General features: G+C 52.7%; 1 protein-coding gene across 13 annotated transcripts in view; it reads left to right on the top strand.

The window, feature by feature from the left end:
• VAV2 (vav guanine nucleotide exchange factor 2) overlaps positions 1-26,783 on the top strand; it is a 143,803-nt gene extending 117,020 nt beyond the window's left edge. For 2 of the 13 annotated variants that reach the window (XM_087704480.1, XM_087704490.1), the window contains 21 exons: positions 5,643-5,738; positions 10,262-10,330; positions 10,590-10,676; positions 11,250-11,335; positions 13,640-13,772; positions 14,377-14,391; positions 14,855-14,964; positions 15,192-15,293; positions 15,691-15,779; positions 16,688-16,704; positions 17,068-17,083; positions 17,762-17,889; positions 19,066-19,140; positions 19,392-19,444; positions 21,432-21,548; positions 22,102-22,189; positions 22,278-22,401; positions 24,015-24,067; positions 24,182-24,309; positions 24,453-24,607; positions 24,828-26,783. In XM_087704480.1, the coding sequence (XP_087560606.1) occupies positions 5,643-5,738; positions 10,262-10,330; positions 10,590-10,676; positions 11,250-11,335; positions 13,640-13,772; positions 14,377-14,391; positions 14,855-14,964; positions 15,192-15,293; positions 15,691-15,779; positions 16,688-16,704; positions 17,068-17,083; positions 17,762-17,889; positions 19,066-19,140; positions 19,392-19,444; positions 21,432-21,548; positions 22,102-22,189; positions 22,278-22,401; positions 24,015-24,067; positions 24,182-24,309; positions 24,453-24,607; positions 24,828-25,258 (2,172 nt within the window). In that variant the 3' untranslated portion in view covers positions 25,259-26,783. Of the gene's footprint in view, positions 1-5,642; positions 5,739-10,261; positions 10,331-10,589; positions 10,677-11,249; positions 11,336-13,639; positions 13,773-14,376; positions 14,392-14,854; positions 14,965-15,191; positions 15,294-15,690; positions 15,780-16,687; positions 16,705-17,067; positions 17,084-17,761; positions 17,890-19,065; positions 19,141-19,391; positions 19,445-21,431; positions 21,549-22,101; positions 22,190-22,277; positions 22,402-23,980; positions 24,068-24,181; positions 24,310-24,452; positions 24,608-24,827 lie in introns of those variants that run through there. The other 11 variants (XM_087704484.1, XM_087704483.1, XM_087704487.1 and 8 more) reach the window with 9 other exon arrangements.
• The last annotated feature ends 288 nt before the right edge of the window (positions 26,784-27,071 follow it).

Here is a 27,071-nt window from a genome sequence, read left to right as displayed (position 1 = left end):
AGATGTTTGGGGTAATGTACATATTTCTCAGGGTGCCCTAGCTGCGGGGCTGGTACAAGCAGGCTCCAGCTACTCTGGTCCTTATCACCTCTCATTTCCCCCTCTCAATGTCCTGTTGCGTACACACAAAGCTTTATTGCTCTTTCATATATATTATAATTATAAAATTATAATATAATTATAAAATTATAATATATAATTATAAAATTATAATATATAATTATAAAATTATAATATATAATTATAAAATTATAATACATAATTTTTCAACAAACATAGACAGACAAGACATGTAACGTAACAGTATCTTCCATTACATACAGTGTGTCAATTGGTCACAGAGTTTTTGTGCATTCTTTCCATAGTCATCACTTACATTTTATATAGAATCACTTATTTTCAGTCAAATGTATTTATATACATCATTATTATAATACTGTGTTTGTTTGACTATCACTATTATTGCTTCATCTTAAACAAGATATGCCGAGTATGGGTTCATTTATATTATAATAATTCATTACATCATCTTCAATATATCCAATAATAAAGTATTTTTATGTCTTATTCTAACTCTGATGGTATAACTCCCAGTTCGGTAGACCAAATCCTCCTCTTATTCTAGCATCTTGTAATAATTTTAATTTTATTCTTGCTTTCTTTCCCTGCCAAATATATTTCAACACTATTTTGTTTAGGTCATCAAAGTAGGCTTTTCCTAGTCTAACTGGAATTATCTGGAACAAATATAGAATCCTGGGTAATATATTCATCTTAATTGTAGTTATTCTCCCTATTATTGATAAATGTAGATTTTCCCATTTTGCCAAGTCTATCGCAATCTGCTGTTTACGTTTATGGTAGTTGTTCTCTTTAAGTGTGCTGCATCTTGCTGTCAAGTATATACCCAAATACCTGACCTTATTCGTGATTTGAATCTTCAGAGTTTCTGCCAATTCTTCGTTTTGTCTTTATTGCTCTTTCATCCTTCCCTCTTTCATCCTCCCCCCACTTCATTTGATGGCAGGATGCCTGTGAAGCGCCAGGCCGAAGCAGTCAGAGCTGAGAGCAACTTTATGCAAAACACAGAAGAAAGAATGGGAAGCCCAGAGCAGAAGAAATTAAAGGCAAAAAGAAAGAAAAGAAAATGGAGCTAAAACTATTTTACTCCAACACCATTCACCGTATTCCACCAGCTTTCTTCTATCACGTGGAGACCCCACTTCATGTATGGTCTTCTCTTCAGGATCTCCTCAACTCGTCCCACCATGACTTTGCCACTCTCCTCCTTCCTCTTGGCCCATTCACCCTTCCTTCTACGCCCTCAGATGTGGCATGGCATGATTAGCCTCTTTGTGGCAGAAGGAAGCCATGTAGATACGGAGGTTTTCTCATTGCTACACCCAGAAACGAAATCCATCTATCAGCCAGTGCTCCCAAATTTAAATTCTAGGGTTTTTCTTCTGTCTGCTCTGAGTCAACAGGAGCTGGGCCCTTCCCTTTGGGGCCTTGAAAAGCCCTTGATTGGTGTTGACCCAATGGAACCCTCTTGCTTGTAATTGGTTCCTACCCATCACCTTCATTCTTTCTGCCATCCACGCTTGCTGAGTAGTTCTTGGTGCTCTCCAAGTTTGGTGGTTTTCTCACAGACATTTCATTGTCCAAACTGGGTACCATCATCAGTGCAGCCAAGCTCAGAGATCTCCCAAGAGCCCTCATTTCAACTCTGAGCTACAACTATTCTCCTCTGTCAGTACTTTCTGAGTAGTCCATTTCCACTCCCATGTCAACATCTCTCTCCTTCCTGACAGGTCCCTCACTTCCATACAGCGGAGTCACTTGATTGTGAGATGGGAAGCTATTGAAATAGGACAAATAAATAAACAGGCAGACGTGAGTTCTTGCCCCATTGGTAGCCAATGTTGCTTGTTTCAGCAGTCTCGCACCTTCACCCAGGCCACCCAGGCCTTTCCACTAACACTTATTTCATCATCATCATCATCTTTTAATGACCCCGTGATCCCTTGCATTGGGATGGAGTTTGGGCAACTGAATGGAACTGAGGCCGGATGCCCTTCCTGTCACCAATGCAAAGTTTTATTCAGCAGATATATTCTAGTATGCCCAGAGAGAGAAATACCTGCCTCTACCTACGATTGAACTTATTTTGCCTGCTTTAAAATTGCTTTTCCCAGAGAAACTGAGAAGCCCAATCCCACAAGGCCATGTGCTTCATACTTAGATGTTATTACAACTCTGGGGCTGGCCAATGCCATTTTTGCTCCTGGATTCGCAAGCCATCTGTCCCCCCAGTAGCCTTCTGTCTTCTCTCCTAAACTTGCAGAGAAAAGGGGGATCTCAAGTCTCTTCCCCACCCCCAGGAATTCTGAATCAGCAAAGATCCCCAAAGTGGGGTCATGGCAAAGTCTTTGCATCTCTCCCAGGGCTGGAGGGAGAGCAGAACAGAAGAAGCTGGCTCAGCCTTTGCTGGCTTGTGCTTGCGGGCTCCCCATAGGTCAGCATCTCTGCAGCTCTTTCAAAATTTTATTAGGATTTGCCATGTTAAATCTTCAAGTAATTAAACTTGCGATGCAGCTTGCCTTAATTCCATTCCAGTGCATTTTATGTGATCGCTTTTTCTTACTAAAAGTCATAATTTTTGTTTTATGTCATAATTGATGCTCAGCTGCTTCTTGAAAATGGCCAAGTAAATGCTGCAATCACCTCTGCAAACCAATTTGCACACAAGGAATTAGAAGTGGATAATTAGAGCATAATTATCATGTAGCATGTCAGTTCTCTTCATCCGTCAATGGAAAGTGCCTGCTCTTTTCATATAATTGTGATGCTGCCCAGAGATAGGAAAGAGAAGAGCCAGCCCTCCTGTTCCAAAGCTGACCCGTCTCTGCAGGCACCCAGGGCCCATCTGTGGGGCAGAGCAGGCTGGGGCAACTGCCCTCACTCGCTCGTCAATCTTCAGACTTGAAAATCAGTCCTTGTCTCTGACTACATTCCACTCCAGCCTGCCAGTTAATTTATTTCGTGTCCAGATCAAACCACAAATTGTGAAAATGAGCCCACTTTTCTCATCTTGGCCAGAAAGAAATCACTTTTGGTGCATTCTACTGGTAGTAATTAACAGACCAATACATTGGCCAGACTCTGTGTTTCTCCACATTCGCAAAGCATTTTATTATCCACCAGCAACCTTCACTTGAGCATATTTATACTCACACTTAGGCCCACCCACCCTCGGCCTCTTCCAGGTCCTCTGAGTGACGTAGGTCAGATCCCTCAGCCAGGTTCCCTTCGGGGATTACAGGAACCTGTTGCTGCATTGCATTCTCTGCCGCTCTCCTTTTGGGCCAGGGGTGTGTGTGTGTGTCAGGCTAATGATTTAAGAGCTGACCAGCTGCTATGGTGATGTAATGCTGAGAATGAGTCAGCAAGGTTTTTGGGCTGATATCACTTTAAGAGCCTGTAATAAGAAGAGGCCTCTTTTGGGGCGTGTGTTTCTTCCTGCTGCAATTGTTGATTGCTATTGGTTTGAGGTCTGACTAAAGTACGTGTATGTATATATTCTTTGTAGATAAACCACTATTTAAATATAAACCTCTGTTTAATCAATTTGCTCCTGGGTTGTTTCTCATAGTCATGCTGTGCGCACTCTGACAGGGGGTTTAAAAGAACTTGATCTGTTTCTTTGGAATTCCCTGGCCCTTCTTTCCAAATACCCGGGAGAGAGTGCTGTTGGGCAAATAGAATTTAATGCGAACCAGTTGATTAAATCTCCCTCTTTCTGGAGATAACGAGAAAGGTTTCGAATCTTATCAGAAACATTCATGGCAGAATGCTGCAACTGCTGTCTCTAACAATGTTTCCGTCCCAGTCTCAGAAGAGGAAGTAGGTCTTCTGTCTAAATGTCAAAAGTGTGTCTCCTAAGTTCCCAAGTGTTGCTTTTCCCGACCTGCACTAAAAATGGCAAAGGGAAACAGGAATATTTCCGGGGTGGCCAGGAGCCTGAGGATCTTGTAGGGAGAGCTGTGGGGATGAGAGCAGCTTGGCTGGCAGAAGGCGGGACTGATTCCAGCTGCTCCTGGTTCATCCTGTTTCCACTTTTCTTTGACCATCTAGTGTCCGAGATCTGCTCTGCCCTGCCCTGCAGAAATCCTGCTCATACTTTGCTTCTTCAACAGGATGGTCCTTTCTTCTTAGGCTGGTGAAGCACCTGGTTGAAAATAGTCAATTCCTTTTGCCAAAATTGGGATTTCCAAGCGTCTCTCATGCTTGTTGCTTCCCATGGTGGATGCGCTTCGATAATTTCCAGTGCCATGGATATCGCACTGCAAGGAAGGGCTCCTTGTTTTTCGGTAGTGCAAAGCGGGAGTGGACAACAGCAGGTCTTGGTCCAGAGACCCCTCTGTGCTAGTCCCAGATAAATCTGGCCCAGAATCGAATTGCATTTGACAGACTGCAATTTGGATACCTGGGTTTGTACCAAGTCCTAAATTTGGGCTTCTTTCTACATAAAGCCTTAATGGTTTAGTAGTTCATTAGGACTTCTTAAATTAGAACAGACTTCTAACAGCATGGGAGGAATTTATCACCGTTCTAATTTCATTTTGCGATTCAGGTTGTACCATCTGCTGCTTCTCATATTTGTATTCAGTCTAGAATGAAGAGCCATTTTTAGGGTTCTTTTATAGGCAACATAAAAATATATGCATATAAAAGAATATCTGCAATTATTGAATGAAATATTGAAAATCCAAGAATACTTTAAATTCCTTAAAAGCCCTCCTTTATTCACCTGATTCTACTTTTTTCCCTATTGCTTGGGTTTTGTTCCTTTTCTGTTTATATCTTTTCTCTTATGATGTTCGACAAAATATAGTTTTGAAATTCAGCCAAAGAAAAAGAAAGAGAAAAGGGCAGACCATTTCTCAGGAATTGTGGCCTGCCGGGGCCTGGCTGAGAACCTGGGGGACAGGGTTGGGGGCAGCCAGCAGGCAGACAACGCAAGTCCAAGGGGAACACAGTTAAGACCTTCTGCCCAGGGAGACCCTCATTGCTGCAGGGCCGGACCCAGCACCCCTTTGAGGCAGGTGGGTCCTGGGGGAGGATGACCACATGGACAGCTGGGACAGTCTGTCCTCAGCCAGTATGGAGATGGTTGCTGCTCTTGTCCAGGCCAGAAGTGTCAAACTCAATTTCATTGAGGGCCTCATCAGGGTTGTGTTTGATCTCATGGGGCTGGGGGTGGTCAGGGGCATGGCCAGCTTGACGTCACTCATTGAGGCTCCATTTTTGGCCGTTTTGCCCGCAAAAACGGAGCACACAGCCTCCCTGTGTGTTTTCCTTCCCTTCTGTTTTCACAGGCAGAGAGCTGAGGAGGCTGTCGTGGCCAAAAACGGAGCCCGGGTGGGCCTTGCAGCTCTCTTTTTGTTGGCAGAGGCAGTGTGGGCCAGTCCTTTGTTGTTCCTAGAGCGACCCTGTGGGCCAGATCTAAGCACCGTGCAATCAGATCCGGCCCCCAGGCCTTGAGTTTGACACTCCTGGTCCAGGCAGACTATCATTGGAGACGGTGGGTGGGGGAGACGAAGGTGGGCTTCAGATCTCTCTTTTGTTGCTCTTCTTTCAAGGAATGTACCATGAAGGTCCAGGAGGGGAAGTTCAAGCTCCAGGATCTGCTGGTGGTGCCGATGCAGAGAGTCCTGAAGTATCACCTCCTGCTCAAAGTGAGTCATTCTCCACCTTCCAGGTGGATGGAAAATGCAGGTGGATTTCTGGAGAGGGCAGGTGGGCTTTGTTCGTTCTCAGGTCAGGATTATAGAATTGGAAGGGGTCTTGGAACACACACACACACACACACACACAAACACACACACACCGCTCGAGCAAGGGACCTTATACTATTCCAGCAAATGACTGTTCAATCATCATAATCATTTAACAATGCCATAATCTTTTGCGGGGTGGAGTCTGGGCAACTGAATGGAGCTAGCAGAGTGTTTATTGGCCGGATGCTCTTCCTGTTGCCAATGCGGAGTGTTGTTCAGCAGATAATATATTGTCAGTATGCCTAGAGAGAGAAATATCTGCCTCTACCTAGGATCGAACTCCCAGCCTCCTGATTGTGAGGTGAGAGCTCCACCTCTAGGCCACTGCCCCACTCACAAATGGCTCTTCAATCTTTGCCTAAAAGCCACTAATGATTGAGCACCCACAACACCTGAAAGCCCTTCCTTCCACTGATTGATTGTTCTATTTTTTGCCAAACCTTTTTTTTAACATACATATAATATAATCCAAAGTATACCATTACATCTTAACAAACACTTTTTGAATATTCATTAATATATCAAATCCTCTTGCCATTAAGCTTCTTCAATTTGTATTTGCTCTTCTGCTTCCATACACCATATTATAGTCTATTATACTCTATTTCTCCTCTCCCTCTCTTCTCCTCCCTCCTTTCTTTCCTCTGCCCTCTCTCTCTTCACTACTTCCCCATGCTCTCTCCCTCTCCTCTCCTCCCACACCTTCCCTCTCTCCTACTCCCTTCCTCCCTTCTACTTCCCTCTCTCCTGTCTCCTTTCTCTCTCTTTCTTTCTCTCCCTTCCATTCTCTATTTTACGTGGTGTATTTACGCCTGATCGATTGTTCTTAATGTTAGGAAGGTCTATATTGAATCTCTGTTTGATTAGTTGCCACCCCTTGCTTCTCAACCTGCCTTCAGGTGCTTTGGAGAATAGGTTGACCCTCTCTTCTCTGTGGAAGCCAAATATCAGAAGACTGCTAACATGCCATCCCAGTTCTTCATTAGACTACACAGTTACCACAATTGGCAGTTTTGGGAGCTGCAGCAGACAGCTGGCTCAGAATGTCAGGATTCTAAGTCATCGATCCATTACTTGGATCCATTACGAGATTCTCTGGCTGAAGCCATCCTGGAGCTTCAGCCATGCATACCTAACTGGGTATCTTCCACTAGGACACCTAGATTGCTCTCACAATTATTATTGTTGAGCCAGGTACCACCTATTCTAACCTGTGCATTTGGGGTTTCTTGCCTAAGTGTAAAACCCTTACTTTTCTCACCCCTGAAATGTGTTTTATTAGAGAGGCCCAGTGTTCAAGTCCGTCAAGATCCTTCGTATTTTGAGCCTATCTTCCGGAGTGTTGGCTGTTCCTGCCAGCTTGGAGTTGTCTGCAGATTTAATGAGTTCCTCCATCTATCCCCTTGTCTAAATCATTGATGAAGATATTGAAGAGGACTGGCCTGAGGCAGAACCTTGGGTAGCCCACTGCTTACTTCTCTCCACATAGATAGATGCAGCTCCATTAAGGGCTGCATGCTGAGTGCAATTGGTCTTCCAGTTAAGAATCCATCTGCTGTTGATGCTGTCTATCCCAGTTTTCTACCTTGCCAAGAAGCAGGCTGAGGTCTGCTTTGTCAAATGCCTCACTGAAGTCCAAGTAAACTACATAAACAGCATTTTGCTGGTCACTTAATCATTTTGTCAAAAGAATGTTTGTCCGGCATGATCTGGTTTTGGCTCCTACAACATAACAAATTACCGTGTTTCCCCAAAAATACAACATATCCTGATAATAAGGCCATGCCACATGTAAGCCCTCTCCTGAAAATAAGCCCCCTGGACAACTCCCCCCTCCAGCCAGGCAGAGGGCCACTCAACAACTTAGTGGTATCCCAAAGGCACCAAGCTGCAGGAATAGGGGGGGTGGGGCAAAGACACACATTGCTTGGCACCTTCGGGATACCGCTAGGTCGGTGAGCAGTTCTGTGCCCAACGAGAAGGGGGTTGCCGGGCAGTTGCTCTCTTGCGAGTGGGCTCCTGAAGAGCCAGGCACAGCCTCAGGATCGAATGGCTGTGTTGTGCTGTTGCAGCAGCACTTCATAGCAACCATGAGGTGACCACGCGCACGAGCAGCCGCCCGGCAACCCCCCTTTCCAGCCAGGCACAGCACCATTCACTGACCTAGGGGTATCGCCAAGCCGTGTGAGTGCCTTTTCGCTGCCCTTGGGCTCCCGCGGCTTGGCGCTTTTGGAATGCCTCTAGGTCAGTGAATGGGACTCTGTATGGCTGGAGAGGGGGGTTGCATCAGCGGCTTTTCCACTCCCTGCTTGCGTGCCTCCCAGCCTCACGATACCCTTGCCTAACTCTCCCTGCAGAGCCAGGGCACTTCCGCTGCCGCCGCCGCCTGCCATCACCGCATGGCTTTTTCTGCGGCTTCCAAAGCACAGAGGTAGGATGCCGAGTCTTCCAGAAGTTGCCACTCTGAGAATACACTCTGTGGTTGTATGCTCTGCCTCAGCCCACAACCATAAAGCGTACTCCTAGAGCGGCCGCTGCTGAAAGACTGGACTGCGGATTGCCGGAGTTTGGAAGCCGAAGAATAGGTTATGGTTGGAGCGCGGCAGCAGCGGTGGCACACTGGCCCTACAGGGAGATCTGGGCCAGGGCATGGTGAGGTTGGGAGGCACACCAGCTGCGGATGGAACAGGCACTCGCACAACCTCCCTTTCCAGCCGGGCAGAGCGCATGGACTGACCTGAGGGTATCCCGAATGCGTCAAGACGCGGGAGCTGAGGGGAAGGGCAGAGCACCACGTACGTGGCTTAGCGCCTTTGGGATATTGCTGGGTCCGTAAGTGGCGCTCTGCCTGCCTGGAAAGGGGGGTTGCCGGGTCACCTCATGGCTGGTACGCAACATAGCCGTTTGATTTTGATTTTATTAACATTTGTAGGCCGCCCTTTTCCCTGAGGGGACTCAGGGCGGCTCACATAAAATCAGGGAGGGGAAATACAACAATGACATAGACACATATAATAAAAGTAATAAGCAACATACATTCATCATTCGGGAGGGGCAACTATCCTTGTCCCCAGGCCTGACGGGCTAGCCAGTTCTTCAAGGCTGTGCGGAAGGCCTGGACGGTGGTGAGGGTACGAATCTCCACAGGGAGTTCGTTCCAAAGGGTCGGGGCTACTACCGAGAAGGCCCTCCTCCTTGTAGTTGCCAGCCGGCATTGGCTGGCCGATGGAATACGGAGGAGGCCCAATAGGAGGTTTGCCCCTAAGGCTGTGCCTGGCTCTTCGGGCGCCTGTTTGCAACCTCAAAACAATATCCCCCCCCCCCCCCCCGATAATAAGATCCAAGCAATATTTTGGGGGGTCAAAAGAAAATAAGACCCTGTCTTATTTTCGGGGAAACACGGTAGGACATCTCCAGTTGGGATGGTAGAGCCAAAGGGAGGCAGAGCAGGCAGCCCCCTGGAGCCCAGGTGAGATCCTGAGGCTCTGCATCGGGTGGGGAGAGCTGCGCATAAGGCAAGGGGCAAGTGTCCCAGTTGACCAGGGAGTCTTTCAGGCAACTTCAGCCGGGGTCTCCTCTGGCTCCACTTGTGCCCTCCTTGCCCAGGATACTCCCCTGCGCAAATGCTTTTGGTTCCACACATAAATCAATAGTGCAGTTGTTCCCATAAACCTTAATTAATTCTGGCTTGTTTGTTCAAGCTTGCACCAAATCATCTGATTCTGCATGTCGTCGTCTCGTTCTCCCACCCACCCCCAGCCATTACTCTTGGGACAAGCAACTCCAAACCTTGCCCAAAGGTGCTTTTTTCAAGAGGCAACTGGACTTTCTGTTTTTTTCTTCTGAAGACATTTCGCTTCTCATCCAAGAAGTTTCTTCAGCTCTGGCTGGATGTTGGGGAATAGGAGGATTTATCCTCCTTGCAGACAGCTGGCCATTTGCATCCTTTGAGAGAGTCGTTGAGGCCACCTGGAAGTTTGTCTCTGTCCTCAGGGTCACCTGAGTGGTGCAAATGGGTGTGGAGCCTTCTTGGAACTGCTGAAAGGACTGTGTAGGAGATAGATGGTGTCGTATCCCCCCCCCTCTGTGGAGAGAGGGCTGTTCAGTTTGGACAGAGATGGCCTCTGTGACCCCTCTTTCAAACCACTTCCCATCGGTCAGAGCTGAAGAAGCTTCTTGGATGAGAAGCGAAACGTCTTCCAAGGAAAAACAGCTTCTTGGAAAAAGCACCTTTGGGCCAACCATCACCTGGAGGACTGAGGATCTCCACAGACAACTCCAGCCCTTGTTTCTTGGCAGAGCCTCTCCTGCTACCTTCCCCAGTGGCCTTCAGCCCACCCACCCCCGTATGGTGAGGTGGAGCAGAAAGCAGGCAGGCAGTGAGTGGATGGAGTAACCCAGGATGATGGTTTGTCTTCTAGGAGCTGCTCAGCCACTCGTCTGACCGGCCGGAGAAGCAGCAGCTGAAAGAAGCGTTGGAGGCCATGCAGGTGGGGCCCCATGGGAGGTCTGTTGGGGGGGGGGGTGTCACTGAATAGAGGCAGCGCCTGGTCTCTGGCCAAGGGCTGCTCCCCAAAGCCCACTCCAGATTCTTCTAGCCTGGCTTGGCTGTGCTCTGCTTCTGCCTCAGGGGCCCCTTGAAATTGCACAAGGCCCCTGAGGCTGCTGGGCGTCTTTCTGCTCTCTGAGCTGACCCCTGCCTGGGGCTTTTCGCCTGCGCTGCCACTGATGGGCCCCTCCGCCTTTCAGGACTTGGCCATGTTCATCAATGAAGTCAAACGGGACAAAGAGACCCTGAAGAAAATCAGTGAATTCCAGAGCTCCATAGAAAACCTGGTAAGATCAAAGGATCAAAGCTTTGGCTCTCCTGCCTCCTCCGGAAGCCCCGGGGATTCTGGCCCCTCAGCTGGCCAGGAACAGGCTCCCTGTTCAGGAGGTTGGCATCCCGTAACGGCTGCTGCATGGCAGTGATGGCAAAGGGCCTTAGCCAGCTGAAGGGCACAGACGATGCCAACTGGATGCCAACTGGAGCAGGGTGCAGTCCCCAAACGCTCCCAGCCACTCTAGGCTGTGCAACGAAGGGCCCACACCGCCACACTGAGGAGGGGTCACAACAAGCCTCAGCCCTGGCATTGCAGAAAGGGATAGCTGGGCTCACCCAGGCGGGCATGGGAGGCTGCCTCAGGGGCCTCAACACCCAAGAGGAAAGGAAACCACCCTGCCCCTGCTTTCTGGTCTTCCCCAGTTTGCCTGCTCACTGGTCCCCAGACCTGGATCTCACCCAGGAAGAGGCTTGACTGCCATCTGACTCCCGAAGTGCCCCCCCCCTTTCTCTGACAGCTGAGGTGCCCTTTGGAGCCTTCCAAATTAGGGGGGGGGGAGTTTTGACTGTTGTCCCCTTTGTCCCAGCCGGTGAAGCTGGAAGAATACGGGCGGCCAAAGATCGATGGGGAACTGAAGGTCCGCTCCATCATCAACCACACGAAGCAGGATCGGTGAGTGAGCAGAGCAGCAAAGAAGGAAGGGCCTCTTCCGGGGGTCCTGGCTGAAGGGAACCCCCCAGGGAAACCCTCGTGCAGGCAGCCGAGTTCCCAAGACACGCTGGGTTGAGCAGGTTGGCTTCCAGAGGCAGGAATCCCACCCACAGCCCCCCACTCAGCAAACCAGGGAAGGCTGGCAACATCCTCCCTCCGTCCTTTCCTTCCTTCCTTCCCTCCTTTTCCTTCCTTCTTTTCCTCCTTCCCTCCTCTTCCTTCCTCCCTCCCTCCTTTTCCTTCCTCCCCTCCCTCCTTTTCCTTCCTTCCTTTTCCTTCCTTCCCTCCCTCTCTCCCTCCTTTTCCTTCCTTCCCTCCTCCCTCCTTTTCCTTCCTTCCCTCCCTTTCCCTCTTTTTCCTTCTTTCCCTCCTTTTCCTTCCTTCCCTCCTTTTCCTTCCTTCCCTCCCCCTCCTTCCTTCCCTCCCTCCTTTTCCTTCCTCCCCTCCCTTTCCCTCTTTTTCCTTCTTTCCCTCCTTTTCCTTCTTTCCCTCCTTTTCCTTCCTTCCCTCCCTCTCCTTCCTTCCCTCCCTCCTTTTCCTTCCTCCCCTCCCTCCTTTTCCTTCCTTCCTTCCTTTTCCTTCCTTCCCTCCCTCTCTCCCTCCTTTTCCTTCCTTCCCTTCCTCCCTTCTTTTCCTTCCTTCCCTCCCTTTCCCTCTTTTCCTTCTTTCCCTCCCTTTCCCTCCTTTTCCTTCCTTCCCTCCTTTTCCTTCCTTCTCTCTCTCCCTTCCTTCCCCCTTCCTTCCTTCCCTCCCTCCCTCCTTTTCCTTCCTTCCTCCTCTCCTTTCCCTTCCTTCCCTCCCTCTGCCTCCTCTTCCTTCCTTCCCTCCCTCCCTCCTTTAACTTCCTTTCCTCCCTCTCCCTCCTTTTCCTTCCTTCCTTCCTTCCCCCCTCTCTCCCTCCTTTTCCTTCCTCCCCTCCCTCCTTTCCCTTCTTTCCCTTCCTCTCTCTCCTTTTCCTTCCTTCCCTTCCTCCCTCCTTTTCCTTCCTTCCCTCCCTTTCCCTCTTTTTCCTTCTTTCCCTCCCTTTCCCTCCTTTTCCTTCCTTCCCTCCTTTTCCTTCCTTCTCTCTCTCCCTTCCTTCCCCCCTCCTTTCCCTTCCTTCCCTCCCTCTCTCCCTCCTTTTCCTTCCTTTCTTTCCTCCTTCCCTCCCTTCCTCCTTTTCCTTCTCTCCCTCCCTCCTTTTCCTTCCTTCCCTCCCTCCTTTCCCTTCCTTCCCTCCCTCTCTCCTTTTCCTTCCCTTCCTCCCTCCTTTTCCTTCCCTCCCTCCTTTTCCTTCCTTCCCTCCCTCCTTTCCCTTACTTCCTTCCTTCCCTCCCTCCTTTTCCTTCCTTTCCTCCCTCCTTTCCCTTCCTTCCCTCCCTCTCTCCCTCATTTTCCTTCCTTCCCTCCCTCCAGCTTTCCTCTCCCTTCAGCCCTGGAAGAGGCAGATTCCACTGATGTACCTTTCCCCAGAGCGGGAAGGGTCCTTCTGCCCTTGGGCTAGGCCCTCCTGTCCTCTCCTTCCCCAAGAACCCATTTCCCTGCCTGGAGGTAGCAGCCACAAGGCAAGAGAGCTCGGGAGTGTCCTGCCTGCCACCCCTGCTCTGCCGGATGGGTTGAGCCTACCTGCTGGCCTCTTCCTCCTCCTGGAAGAGGGATGGAGTCAAGGGCTTGAGGAGACGGATCCTTTGCCTCCCCTTCCTGCATTAACAGGAAAGACCCCTGCCTTGGTGCATCTCCCCCCCCCCCAAAGGTGGACTAAGGCAAAAGGCCATTGGTGCCTGGGCTGCCCGTCCTTCTTGGGTGCCACTCAGAGGTTGATGGCTTGCCCTTGGCACCAGCTATGTACCAAGCTCCCCAGGTGCTCCTGGCCCTATGCTGAGCCCCATGGCAGGCTGCAGGAGCTGGCTTTTAACGGGGGGGGGGGCAGGAAGAGACGAGGAGAAGGGCCGGTGGGGGGGGGCATCTGGCCGGGTCTGTTGGAGACGCAGAATCTTCCCTAGGCTGGGACTCCCAGGCAGCCACCTGAAACTTCTTGGGTCCAGAAATTGGCTACACTGGCCAGAGATGATAAATCCTCTTGACCAAGGATTCCACTTGGGACATCAAGGCACAAGTGAGCCCTCTTCAGCTGGCATGGATCTCCTGGTCACTGGAGGAGAGGGTTAGGGTTAAGGTTAGGGTCACTGGAGGAGAGGGGGGACGGTCGGAGCCCCTTCCCCAAAGCCTGGGGGGAGGGCGAACGTGCAGACGCTTGCTGAGTTTCCTCTTCTGATTCTGGGACAGGTATTTGTTTTTGTTTGATAAAGTGGTGATTGTCTGCAAGAGGAAAGGCTACAGCTATGAGCAGAAGGACATCCTGGAGCTGCTCTGTTACAAGATGACCGATGACCCCACCAACAACAAGGACATCAAGAAGGTGGGTGGTGGTGCAGAGTCCCTCCCTCTCTTTTTTCTCCCTTCCCTTCACGGCCAACGTTGGGTACCACAAGTGGGGGAGAGCTCTAACAGCTGGAAGCACAGTTGGTGTCTCTTTGGGGGGCAACCTTGCCTGGTGGTGCTGCAAGGAGCTGGCCTGGGGGCAGGGGGTGTCCTTGTGCTGCTTGGGCCCTTGAGAGGAACCACACTGAGCAACTGCCACTCTCGTGCCACATTGGCCACAAGGAGAAGCCCCTTTTCTGCTCAGCTGCCAACAAGGGCTCCCACATGGACAATTGCTGCTTGAATGGATGTGTGGCAGCAGGAAGGAGATCTCAGGAAATCCACCCCCTTTTGTGCCTCTTTCTTCCCTGCACGAAGGAACCCCTGTTCTTCTAGGGGGCTTAGCAGGTGGAATCCCCCCCCCAAAGCTCTGGAGGGGGCACATCTACAAAGAGACCTCCCCATTCATTCCCTGAACATCTGGCCTACCTGGGACTGGGGCTGTGGTGATGGGGAGAAAGGGCCCCGCTTGTTTTAGAGTCTGAACAGGTGGGATTTGGTAACCAACTGTGTCTCCCCTTCGCTTCCTTTTTGCTTCTCAGTCGCATGGGAAAATGGTAAGCCGTCTCTACTGATTCCCACTCTCTTTGTCTTTTGCTGCTGCTGCTGTAATAATCCTAGGCAGGGCTGGTTGCGCATCGTCCAGGGGGCTGCATGGGGGGCTGCAGTTACTGCAGGGAGGCTTACAAACAGCCCTTTGAGGTGAGCTTCCCCAACGAGGGCAAGTGGAGAGGCAGCCTCTTCCTTGCTGCTGATGAGAAAGAGAAGGAAGCCATGCCAGACTCGGCTTCTGCCCTCCCGGAGCCGGCACTGAATTCCCAGTCCTTGTGGCCGGGAACGGAGGACGGTTGGCCAAGCTTGCTGCCTCTGGTGCTGCGACTCGGCCGCCCAAGGGTGCCTCTTGAGGCCAGCTTTCAGGGTGGTGCAATGGCTGCCCCCAGTCCTCCTGGCCCGCACTGGCCTTGGGCATCTGCTGCCTCTGCTTCCCGCTCAGTCCCCTCCCCCCCTCTCTCCCCCCAGTGGTCTTACGGCTTCTACCTCACCCACCTTCAAGGCAAACAGGGATTCCAGTTTTTCTGCAAGACGGAAGAGATGAAACGGAAGTGGATGGAGCAGTTTGAAATGGCCATGTGAGTGTCCGGCAATTGCGTCCTGGCCGGGCCCAGACTGAAAGGCTGAACGGCCAAGAAGCCAGAAGCTCCAGCTGGCAGTCTTGACCCGGGCATTGGCACATGGGATGTGTGGGCGGGACTAAGTTGTGCCCCATGGCCTGGCCCTGAGCCCTCTTGCCAACCTCCCCAAAGAGGAGCTGCCACTTGCTTTGCCTGAGCTGAGGGGGCACCTTTTCTTTGCCCAGATCCAACATTAAGCCCGAGAAAGCTACAGCGAACAATCACCAGTTCCAGATGTTCACCTTTGACAAGACCACCAACTGCAAAGCCTGCAAGATGTTTCTAAGGTGAGTGTTTTTCCTTCTTCAGGCAGACACAGCACCACCGGCAGCCGTGCAGCTCTGGGGCTTCTTGGCACAGCAAAGCAGGGGAGTCCTTGCCCCAAGCAGCCCCTCAGCTGCACCTGCTTTGGAGCCCACTTTGGAGCCTGGCTGGCCTCAACCGAGGGTTTCCTTGGCTCTGGGCCCCCAGTGCCACAGCTGCTTTCAACAGGGGTGGGCTCAGCCCCAACTCAGCATCTGAGCGGAAGGGCTTCCCTGCATCTGAGGAGAGCCTGGGGATCTGGAGCCTTCCGGTATCGGGGAGCCTCCCCTGCTCCTGCTCCAAGGGGCTCCCTGGGGGTGCAGCCTGCTGTGCGAAGGGTGCCCACCAGGCACTCTGGGCTAGCAGCGTCTCTTTCCACAGGGGGACCTTCTACCAAGGCTACCAGTGCCTGAAGTGCAAGGCGGGCGCCCACAAGGAGTGCCTGGAGGTCATCCCACCCTGCAAGTTCAGTAAGTGATCCACGCCACTTAGAGCAGGAAGGAGGGGGGGAGAGAGAAAAGCCCCTTGCATCAGACCCTGCAGAGCTGCCAACTAGCCCAGAAAACAGGGCAGCTGCGTCTGCAGTCAGGGAATCTGTTGTCCTGGTGCCCCCAGGTGAAGCAGAGAGCCTGGGCTGTCCACTCCTTTGCCCCAGGGAAGACTGGTGGGGACGGCTTGGGCTGGTGCTCTCCAAATCAGCACATGTTTCCCTGTAATAAAAGGGATGATTCATGAGCCGTGGTGGCGCATGGTGGTCAGAGTGCAGTACTGCAGGCTCCTTCTGCTGACTGCCAGCTGCCTGCAATTTGGCAGTTTGGATCTCACCAGCTCAAGTGCCAACCATCAGCCTTCCATCCTTCCGAGGAGGGTAAAATGAGGACCCAGATTGTTGGGGGCAAGAAGCTGACTTTGTAAACGGCTTAGAGAGGACTGCAAACCGGTATGTAAGTCTAAGTGCTATTACTATTCTCTGTAATGGCTGCCTGTTGAGTTTGGTGCCCTGCATCTCTCTCTGGGCTGCTGCGTCCCAAGAACTTGTCTCCGTGGGCTTCTTTCCCAGGGACAGGTAGAAGGGCTGAGCCCTTCCCTGGTCACCTTCCTTGTTGGGGTCCCCGTCAGCCTCTCACTCAGTCCCACAAGGGCAGAGCAGCACATCCCTTCTGCAGCCGTTTAGAGGATTTTGCACATCATAAATCGTTTTGAAAGGGTGTTCTAAGTACTGAAGGTGGGTCAAAGGGAAGAGAATTTGGAATAGCAAGAAATGGGGGGTGGGGGGATCCAGATAGTCCTGAGATCTGCACACACAAACTCGCCAGCTGGGCTGATCCTCCTAGATAGCTTCTCCATTAACCAGCCCCTCTTCAACGTTGCCTTCTAGGTTCTCCTGCTGAGCAGGTAAGCAGTGCGGCTCTTCTTCCCTCCTCTCTGGGGAAGGACTTTGCAGGGAGCAAAGTGCCAGCTGAAGACCCCGGGGAAACCCTTTCTCCAAGGCCCCTTTTCCTAGATGCCAGGCTGGCTCCTTGGTTGGTCCTGAAACGGGGCACCCTTTCCTCTGCGGCGTTTTCTCTCCCGATTTCAATGGGAGAGGGTGGGGGCTGCGGCTCAGAATCCAAACTGTCACGTCTCTGTAAGGCCTTTGCTGGGTGGGGGGGGGGGGACACCGGGGTGTGTGTGTCAGTTTTAAGAGCAAAAGTAGCTCATAGTGTGGACAGAAAGTCTCCAGGAGACTGAGACGTCTTTCTTTTTATTTCTGGACAGGAATCACTGAATCAAGGTAAGCCTTCTCCTCCCCACACCACCCACTTGCCTTTTAGAAAATGTGCCCCTTAAATCAAAAAGCAGAGTGAATACTTTGTGCTGGGGAATTTGTGAGAAGTTCCTGTAAGGGAGGGAGGGAGGGACTAGCACAGCAGATGAAGCCAGCCAGCCCTCCCTTTCCAAATCTCTTCCACATTACATATTTTATTATTTTAATAAACAGTATGGAACGGCAGGCATAAATTTAAAATTAAAGTTCATCGTGTACCTTCTGCAGTCAGCAATTTGTCAATAAGCCGATCTGAGCCCCTCCTCCCCCCGCCCCACAGAAAAAGTCTTTAGTTAATTCTACTCGGGCGCAGGGGGCAGCTGCTCACAGGTGCAAGCTCCCCTTTAAACAACCTTTTGTTCATGGAGCCAAGAAGTCATCACGGAGACCTTGAGCATTTCTTAAGAAAGAGCTGGATCCTGCAGAGTTGGCGGCCTGCCCAGAAATGGGAAATGGCAGCTCAGGGTGAGACAGGCCTTCCTTTTGCCCCGGCAGTGGGCACCTCCTGCAGGGCAGAGCCCAAACCCCTCTGAACAGGACTGAGCAGAACAACACAGTTGGAAGGGAGCTTCAGGGCCCCCCAGGGAGCGGCCTCCTTGGCTGAGAGACCCACCTGAGCCCCTGCTGTTTCTGGCTTCTTCCCAGGCCCTAAAATGGTGGCCCTCCAGAATTACCATGGCAACCCAGCTCCACCAGGGAAACCCGTTTTAACTTTCCAGATGGGCGAAGTGATTGAGCTGCTCCGAGGGGAACCGGATTCCCAGTGGTGGGAGGTGAGTGGATCCTCCAGGAATGTGCAGGAAAGAGGAAAGCTTCCTCAACTCCTTATCCACGGAATTCAGGTTTGGACCTGTCGGGCATTTGAACAAGCCTGAAACCCTTCAACTCTACTTGGGGGAGGAGGAGAGTCTGGCTCCCACGGCTGGGTTTATCCAACAGCACCAGGATTTGGGGCAGGGACTCAGCACCCTCGACCAATCTGGGATCCTGCTCTGCCATCTGTCCAGGGTGACCGCAGGGAGCCTGGCACCCTGGCTTGCGGGGCCATTGAGCCTCAAGTCTCCCTGATTCTCCCTGGGTTGCTGCTGCTGCACCAAACAGGAGGAAGGCTGGGCTGAGCCCCTTCCCCACAGCAGTGGGTCGCCTCCGCTCGACACCTGGGCTGAAAGGGTTCCACATCCCAGGCTGTAGTTGGAAGCAGAGCTGCAAACCAGGTTTCAAAGCCAAGCAAGGTTGTGGGAACTCGGCCCTTTAGCACACTTGCCGAGTCAGCCTGTTGCACAAACATGTTCCCATTACAAAGACGCCATCATTGTGTCTGGTTGACTTGTGTGATGGGTGTTGTGTGAATCTTTGAGAAAGTGAAAACTTCCCCCCATGGGAGAGAAGAAAGAAAACTACACTCAAAGTGGACAAAGGGAATCCATGACGCTGCTTCTCTCTCTCTCTCTCTCTCCCTCCCTCCCTCCCTCTCTCTTTCTCTCTCCCTCCCTCCCTCCCCCCCTCCCTCTCCCTCTCTCTCCCCTCTCTCTCAGCACATTAATAACTTCATCTGGCAGGGAGATGAATAGTTGTCTGCCACACCTATTCATCTCTGCCCCCTGTCTTTTGTCCCCAGAGTTTGGGTGGGGCTTCACTAGCAGTAGTGGCTCGTCTGTCCCAAGGACCGGCCCATAGATTTCCTTTGCTCTCCTCTCCTCTGCCTTCTGCTTATCAGGCACTGGGCACAGCTCCTCCTCCTCTTCCTCTGTGTTGACTCTCCATCTGAGGGCTGACGGATGGCCCAGGCTCCCCTTTGTGTATTTTTGACAGCTCCCTTCCCTCTTCCCCCTCGGAGCTCCCGGGTTGCCTTGATGCCTCCTCCTCCACCTCTGATTTGGCTGCTGGAGGGACCAGCAGCCAACAGGCCACAACAGGGCCCCTTGTGAGGACTCTTCTCTTTCTTCCAGGGGAGGCTTGTCGTGTCCAAGAAATCCGGCTATTTTCCCAGCTCGTTGGTTAAGCCTTGCCCAGTGGACGCCCGGGTAAGAGTCCTGGAGGCAGGAAGCTGCAGGAGCCATAATCAATGCCATGTCCCCCACCCTCACTCCACAATTGAGGCCCCGGACTAATGGCTGCTGGTTTCAGGGGCTGATGCCCTTTCTTTTAGTTTGTGGATCAATTCCCTCCTTCTGGCCCTGGGGGTTTTCTGCCCCACTGTTCAGACCACCCCTGCATGGGGATGCCCTTGGGAAGAATTCATTAGAATCAACCATCCCTTTGTTCTCTGCTGCAGCCTCCCAACAGCCGCCCTCCTTCACGAGAGATGGACTATTCCACATACCCCTGGTGAGTTGGGTGGGTGGGATTGGCTGGGCCTCTCCCCCTAATCTGGAATCTCATCGGTGAGGAAATGGGGGGGGGATTCAAAGCTAGTGGGATGCGGGGGACAGTTTCTTGCCTGCTGGGTGCAACCCACTCTCTGTTCAGCATCTCTCTTCAAAACAACCAGCCCTCTGGCCCTGAGGAATTAAATGGGAGGCCTCAAACGAATCGTTTCTCTCAGAGTCCAGTTGACAGTCCAGTTCCTTGGAAGAGCTGCCAAAATTTGGAGAGTCATATTTGTGGAAGCCTTTCTTGGTTTTCTAAGCCTTTCCCAGTTGCACCTGTGAAAAGGAAGAAAAAGCATCTGAATTTTTTTAAAAAACCCAACCCTCCCTGTCCTGTGGGGCAGAGTTCCCCAGCGGTTCCAACTTTGTGGAGGTGGGGGGGGGATGGTTTTGCATGAGTGGCCAGCAAGCGTGCGTGGGCAGCTCCATTTGCACAAGTGGCTTGCATGCACACCTGCCCCTCATGCAAATGGAGAGTGCGTGCGTTCACTGGTCATTTCCACTGCCCAGTAGCACACAGCCCCCCCCCCCATGGCCCTCTGGTGGTTTTCGATGTGCTGTTGCCTTTTCAGCCAAAGGGTGGTGGGGAATGGGATTATTGCAGTGGGGTTGGTGACGGCAGAGGACCGAAGAATCTTGATCTTGAAGTGGCCTCCTCTTCGATGGGGGTTTTCTGGAAGGTATTTCTTTAAGCCACAACCTGGAGCCACAGAAGAGGGCCTCATTGTCCCCCGAGTTTGTAGAGGTGCACAATTGCAGATGAGGGTAGCTGGAGAAGAATGGGGGGCTGAGGAGACTTGGGATTGGAGCAGCAGGAGGTGCGAAGGAGAAGACCAAGGGGTCCAGGGGGATTCTGGCATGAGATCCAGCTTCTCCCAAGGATGTCTTTGGAGGTTGTGGGATCTTCATCCCTGGAGGCTTTCAAGAAGAGATGGGCTGCCATCTGTCAAAAATGGTGTAGGGTCTCCTGCTTGGGTGCAGGGGTTGGACTAGATGACCTCCAAGGTCCTTTCCAATTCTGTTAATCTGTCCCTTGATGGCCCCTCACCATGTGCAGGGAGGTTCAGCCTATGCCTGCATGGTTCAGACCATCCCACTCACAGCTGATTCAGAATGGGAATAAGATTTAAATTAATTTTGCTAAGTTGAAGAATGGCTGAGATGAAGAACATCTAATGTAACAGGTGGATGCCAAATTACTATAGAGGAAACAAGAATTAAATGGAGAACTATTAGAATAGATGTAGCTGGCTCACTATGTTATTGATGAAGCAGTCCTGGAATAATTGTTTATTAAAATCAAAGAAGAGCCAACCGTGTGACGTGGCTGTAGAAGAAAGGCCAATCCACAGCAGCCCAGATGCCACCAGAGAAGAACTCCAGCCTCCCTTCATTGGGGCTGCCCAGTTCTGCCTGCTGAGCTGGAAGCAGCTCAGAGAATTTAGAAGGGAGTCAAAGAAAGGCATTCAGGGGAGAAGAGAAAAATTAGGGGACGGGGGGGGGGGGAGGAAAGATCAGCTCTCTCTGGTCACCCAGTCAAGCAGGGAGAGCAGAGACTCCTAAGAGCAGCTGGACAGGGGATTTCGTGATCTGGAGAGAGGGGGGGAGGGGGCTGGATTCAGGGATTTCCGTTCCAACCCTGGGATGCTCTGAGCATGGTGGGGCTGTAATACGGAGTCCTGTTGAACCATCAGCTGGGCTTTTTCCATACCTGCCATGGGGGAGGCATCAGGGCTGCCAAGGGCCCCGTTTCCCCAAAGCCCTGCAGGGCCACAAACCCCCAACTGTCGATAGGACTGGCCGGCTGCTTCTGCCCCCAGGCTGTCTCCGATGACCAGGCCCAGCTCCCCAGCTCCTCTCTCTGTGCCAGGGGCTCCCTGCAGACCGCCAGAGGGATGCCAGAGGGATCTAAGGGGATCCCTCCTAACCCAGAGGGTGGATCTTAGGTTTGCAGGCAGCATGGAGAGGCAGCAGACGGACAACCTCCTGAAGCAGCACGCCAGCGGGACCTACCTGATCCGGGAGAGGCCAGCCGAAGCCGAGCGTTTCGCCATCAGCATCAAGTCAGTGGCCTCGAAGGGCAGCTTCTCGCACCCATGGGGGGCAGGCAGGGTCTCCCCCTCCCAAGAACAGGAGCCCGGGTTCATACAGCTTCCAGACCCTTCCTGTCTTCCTGTTCCAAAGAGTTACACAGGGCTTAATAAGGGGCGGTCCTGAGAAAAGCCCCCCGTGGGCCCCTTTTAAACCCCTTTGTACTTGCTGAGGTTTTTAGAGTTCGCTGAAGGTAACTTTTCTGCTTCCAATAATTGGTCCAAAATTAGTCTGGGTGATGGTCCTCCCTGGCAGACCCCATTCACATCTCAAGACCTCAAGGGGAGGGTCTGCTTGGCCTCTCTGGTGGAGCAAGCCTTCAACTGGGCCTCCAGCATTTCAGCACATAAGCCCCCCCTCACCCCCACTGCCAGAAGGGATCTTGGGCTGTTGAAGTCTGGCCAATTTAAGCCCGGCTCTGCCAGGCTTCTCCGTGGGGCAAATCTGGAGGGTGAAGGTCGGTGGGCTTTTGGGTGGGGAACTTCCCTGCCAGACCTCCTGAAACCTCTGCCCTCCCCCTCGCAGGTTTAATGACGAGGTGAAGCACATTAAAGTGGTTGAAAAAGAGAACTGGATCCACATCACAGAAGCCAAAAAGTTTGAAAGCCTCTTGGTAGGTTGGCCTTTGGGGGAAAAGGATCCTTGCCTTGGACAGGTCTTCCTGGAGGCTTCAAGGGGCTTCTTCGTCCTGTCTTCTGCAGGAATTGGTGGAGTACTACCAAGCCCATTCGCTGAAGGAGAGCTTCAAACAGCTGGACACGACCTTAAAGTATCCTTACAAATCCCGGGAACGCTCAGCCTCAAGAACCTTAGCTCGGTCCCCGGGTAAGGACCCTCTGCATCCGGCTGGGGATCACGGAGCAGATGGAGAGCTTGCAAAAGGAGCCCCCTCCCCTTTGCTCCCACCAGCTGAAGCCCTGTGGCTGCATAGCTGCACCCTTCCCCCAGACTGCCTCTTGAAGGCCCAGTCCCCACCAGTGGGTTGCTTTCCGGTTGGCCTGAAGGCCTGGCTGGCCGGCAGTGAAGCCCAGCAGTGGAAAGACTCCAGCCCCATGGCTCTTCACCCACAGCAACCAGCCCAGCAGGGCGAGGGTCCAGTCTAAGCAGGGGTGGTCAGGGGCTGCTTTTCGGTCAATGGATTGGAGGGAGGTGCTTGCAACAAACCTCCAGCTTTACACCCACCTACACGCACCACCCCCCAGCAGCCACCCTCCCCTCAGCAGGGACGTGCTGGGGAAGGGCCTCCCCCTCCCCCTTCTCTTTTCCTCTTTGGAAGCTGGTCTCTTCCTCCCTCCAGAAGGAACTCAGGGCAGCATCTCAAGCGCTCCAAAATCACGGAAATGGCAGAGACATTCTAAAAGGGCCCTGACAAACCATTTTAAAGCCTGAATTTGAGTTTATGAAAAGGCCACTGGAGTTGTTGTGGAAGGGTTTAGGCCAGATATCTCAGCCTGGATGGGGAGAAAGTCAAACACACACACACACACCCGCCAGAGAAAGCAGGAATTCCCTGCCCTCTGCCCGGCTCTCTCAGGAAAGCCCCAAATGTTGCAAATCCCCCCAACTGGCCACAAAGCCCCCCCCCCTCCTCCCATGGGTGAGGGGTCAGTGAGGAAGGGGCTGGTCTGAGGGTGGACAAGCAAGGTGACCGATGGGCTTTGCTTGACCAGAATATAGCAATATAGCAATAGCAGATTTTTATATACCGCTTCATAGGGCTTTCAGCCCTCTCTAAGCGGTTTACAGAGTCAGCATATTGCCCCCAACAACAATCCGGGTCCTCAGAAGGCTCCAGCTGAGTGTTATGGCTCAGGCCGAGATTGCTGGGTGGTCCCTCCGTTGGGATTCTGGCTTCATCCCCAAGACCCATTTCGGAGATGAGGAGGAGAAAGGCTGGGCTGAAGCTGGGGCTGCGTCTGGGCTTTCCAAAGGCCCTCGGTGGCTCCAAGCTGCACTTCACAGTCTGGTTGGCCCTTGCTGGGCAGCTGCAGCTGGGAGTCATTTGGTGCTTTAAGGACAGGGACAAAACCCTTCCCACCGGCTGAGTGAGCCTTCCCTGGCCCTGCAGGCGCCCGGGCCCTTCCCAGGCCGATGCTTTGCTTGACCCCCTCCAGGCAGGAGAGAGCCTGGCTCCCTCTGCAAACATCGGCACTTCCTCTGGGGAGACAGACGGGGTCGAGAGGCTGATCAGCCATGCAGAGCACCTCCCTCTTCCTGTCAGGCCGAAGCATGAAGAGCGGGGGGGGGGGGGGACGACGACTTGGGGGGGGGGCTTTTCCCCTGCCTTGCTGATTTCTCCCATTTCGTAAATGTCCCCCTTTAATACTGTCTCCCCCTCCCTCCCTCTCTCCCTCCCTCCCCTTTCTCCTGCTGCCTCCATTTCCCTCTAACTTCTTTTCTGCAGCTGCCTGCGCTTCCTACAATTTTTCCTTTCTCAGTCCTCAGGGCCACCACCTCACTTCTCAGAATCCCTCCACTCCTTTTTGGTCAGGTAGATATATATAGCTCTCTCTCTCTCTCTCTCTCCTCTCTCTCTCTCTCTATCTCTCTGTCTCTGTGTTTGTGTCTCTGAATACAATAAGTATAGATGATTATATATATCTAGATATGCATGCAGAGGCTCCCATCCATTTGCTGGACAGTGACACATGCTGGTCATCTAAGGAAGGACGGGGTTGACCCTCTGCCCACAGCTGGCAGATCGGCCATCTGCTCCCAGTCCAGCCTTGGCAGGTCAGCCTCACAGCAGCTGAGAAAGACTACTTGTGGCAGAAAGAAAGGAAAATTCAGCCAGAAGCCACAGAACTTGGAAAATGGACAGGCCACGCTGGGGGAAGCCCCTTCACTTTTCTCCTTTTATCTCCCCCGCCCGCCAGTCTTCACCCCTCGGGCCATCGGGACTGCAGTGGCCAGGTACAACTTTGCTGCCCGGGACATGCGGGAGCTCTCCCTGCAGGAAGGGGACGTGGTGAAGATTTACAGTCGGATCGGTGGGGATCAAGGCTGGTGGAAGGGAGAGGCCAACGGCCGAGTAAGTAGCCTCTGGAAGGGGCATGATCCTCTCGCCATTTTCCTTTCCGAATTGGGGAGGGGGCATCCAGCCAAGGAGTAGTGATGCATCCAGCTGGGCACAAGGTCAGTGCCAGACCCTGCCCACTCAAGCCCACTCAGTCATAAAAGCCTCCCCCACCCTCAGGCCTGGCCAGGTCCCATCCTCCTCCATCCTTAGGCTCCCTCCTAATTTCTTGCAGATTGGCTGGTTCCCTTCGACCTATGTGGAGGAAGAGGGGGTGCAGTGATGCCCAGGCTGGCAGGAGCTTCTGTCCCCAAGGGCAGCCCTGGCCCGTCTCTGGGCCTCCGAGGGAAACAGGACTGTTCTTCCAGCACTGAGAAGAGACCCTCCCTGGCCCCCTCCGCAGCCCCTGGGTGGGAGTGCATGAGGGGCATGTGCAGCGGCGGGGCTGGGGGCAGGTGTGCGCACGGGCAAGGCACAGCTGCTTCTCTTCTGCAAATTTCCTGGCACGGAAGAACCAAACACCGTTTGCAGAAAACCACGAAGCCTCTGGGAAAGGAAGGAAGGCAGGCAGGAGCCGATGGCCTGGCCAGAAGGGGCTGCACTACAAAGTCTTCTGAGGTGTGGAAGATGGACTTGGTGGTCTCTGGTGCTTGGGTGGGATACTAGAAGAAATGCTTCTCTAGGGTTTGGGAGGCCCAGGAGGATGTTGCAAAGGGGGCCCTTGGGTTAGGAATTTTGTGAGGGGGGGAGGCTTCTGCAAGTCCCAGCATCCCCTGTGGCTGTGGGCCAACCGAAGGGGCCCTAAATGTGAGTGGGGCCCTTTGTGGTCCAGCAGAAGCCATGTGAGCATCTCCAGACCTGCTGGGGTCCTTGCTGAATCTGTCTTGAATCCGGGGCCGCAGAGCAAACATCTGGCTGGAGAGAAGGAAGTGCAAGAGAGGTTGGCTGCCTCTCCCTCTGTTGTGTGGGTCTTTCCTCCATCAGTCCTGGGAACCTGTCTGAGCTGCTTCCAGGATGGGCACCGTGGCCTCCAGGAGCCTCTGCCAGTCGCACAACCAGCTTGGCCTGGCATCGGTTGGCCTTCTCGGGGCCTGCCGGCTCCCGCTGCCCTCCAAGGGCCCCAGAAAGCCTTTGCATTATTGCTCATCCTGCTGGCCAAACGGTTTCCCTCCATTCAGGGGCCCCAGAGCTGGAGGAGCTTCTGCTGGGAGAAGAGGCTGCCAAAGAGGATTAGCATCAAATAGAAGAGGCACCGTGCTCACAGCTACATGCAGATCCCCCACCTGGGGAGGTGCCGCGAAGGAGGGATCTCTCTGCCTTTCAGACTTTGGGAGAGATCCACTGGCCATGTGCAGGCCTTGAGACGGTTTAGCTCTCCCTTCCAAACAGTCTCCAGGGCGCCCTTGAACCCCGAGCCGCTTCCCTGGCTTCCTCAGCTCTCTTGCAAAAGGCTTTGGTGCCATGGGGCTGCTTGTGGGGCAGGAACTTAGCCTTTCCAGGGAGGCTGCCCCATAGCGCCCTGAGATTGGCACAGCAGCCGCTCTGCCTGCCCACTCCCAGCAGATCTGCACTTGAATGCCCAGGAGCCCACAGTGGATTTGCCTCCTTTCACAGAGCGGTTTGCCTGGAATCAGCCTCAATTTTAAAACCCTTTTGGCTTTTCCAGGCTGCTTCTCCCCTTTCAGACAGCCTGGCAAACTATCATTCCTTGACATGGATGCCCCTCCAGAAATGGGGCTGGCCCTAGGCCAGAGAGATCTTTCCTTCCTTCCTTCCCCTTTTCAGGTAGGGAAATACCTACATATGGCAGAGAGAGGCAGAAAGTCTCTCCTTCCCTCCCCGCTCTTTCTTCTCCCCCCCCCCCTCTCTCTCTCTCACACACACACACACAATCTGATCTCAACAAAGCTGGACGGGATCCCTGTACAACTCTCTGCGTCATCAGGCAAATCTCCCCAGGTGAGAGAGCTCAGCTGCCTAAGGCTCCCCTTAGACCAGTGGTTCTCAACCTGTGGGTCAAGACCCCTTTGGGGGTCGAACAACCCTTTCACAGGGGTCGCCTAAGACCATAGGAAAACACATATTTTCGATGGTCTTAGGAATCGAGACACCAATTTTATGGTTGGGGGTCACCACAACATGAGGAACTGTATTAAAGGGTCACAGCATTGGGAAGGTTGAGAACCATTGCCTTAGACCAGTGATGGCGAACCTATGACACGCGTGTCAGTGCTGACACGCGTAGCCATTTGGGGTGACACGCACAGGATTTCATGCGATTCATCCTCGGCTCCTGCACAGCCGCCGAGGATGAAAGAATCTGTGCTGGAGGAATGGGGGGGCAGGACGTGTGATCTCCCCCGCCCACACTCACTTACTGTATCGCCGCCGCCCATTTCTGAGCGCAGGGGCTGCTGGTAAGGCGTGCGTGCCGTGCGCACACACATCATCAGCGCGGCGAGGGAGGACCCACAGGAGA

Source organism: Thamnophis sirtalis, unplaced genomic scaffold (genome assembly GCF_051295495.1).
Source record: "Thamnophis sirtalis isolate CommonGarterSnake01/CBP01778 unplaced genomic scaffold, rThaSir2_p1.2 scaffold_2, whole genome shotgun sequence".
Classification (NCBI taxonomy): Eukaryota; Metazoa; Chordata; class Lepidosauria; order Squamata; family Natricidae; genus Thamnophis; species Thamnophis sirtalis.
This window is presented reverse-complemented; position numbering and strand designations above follow the sequence as displayed.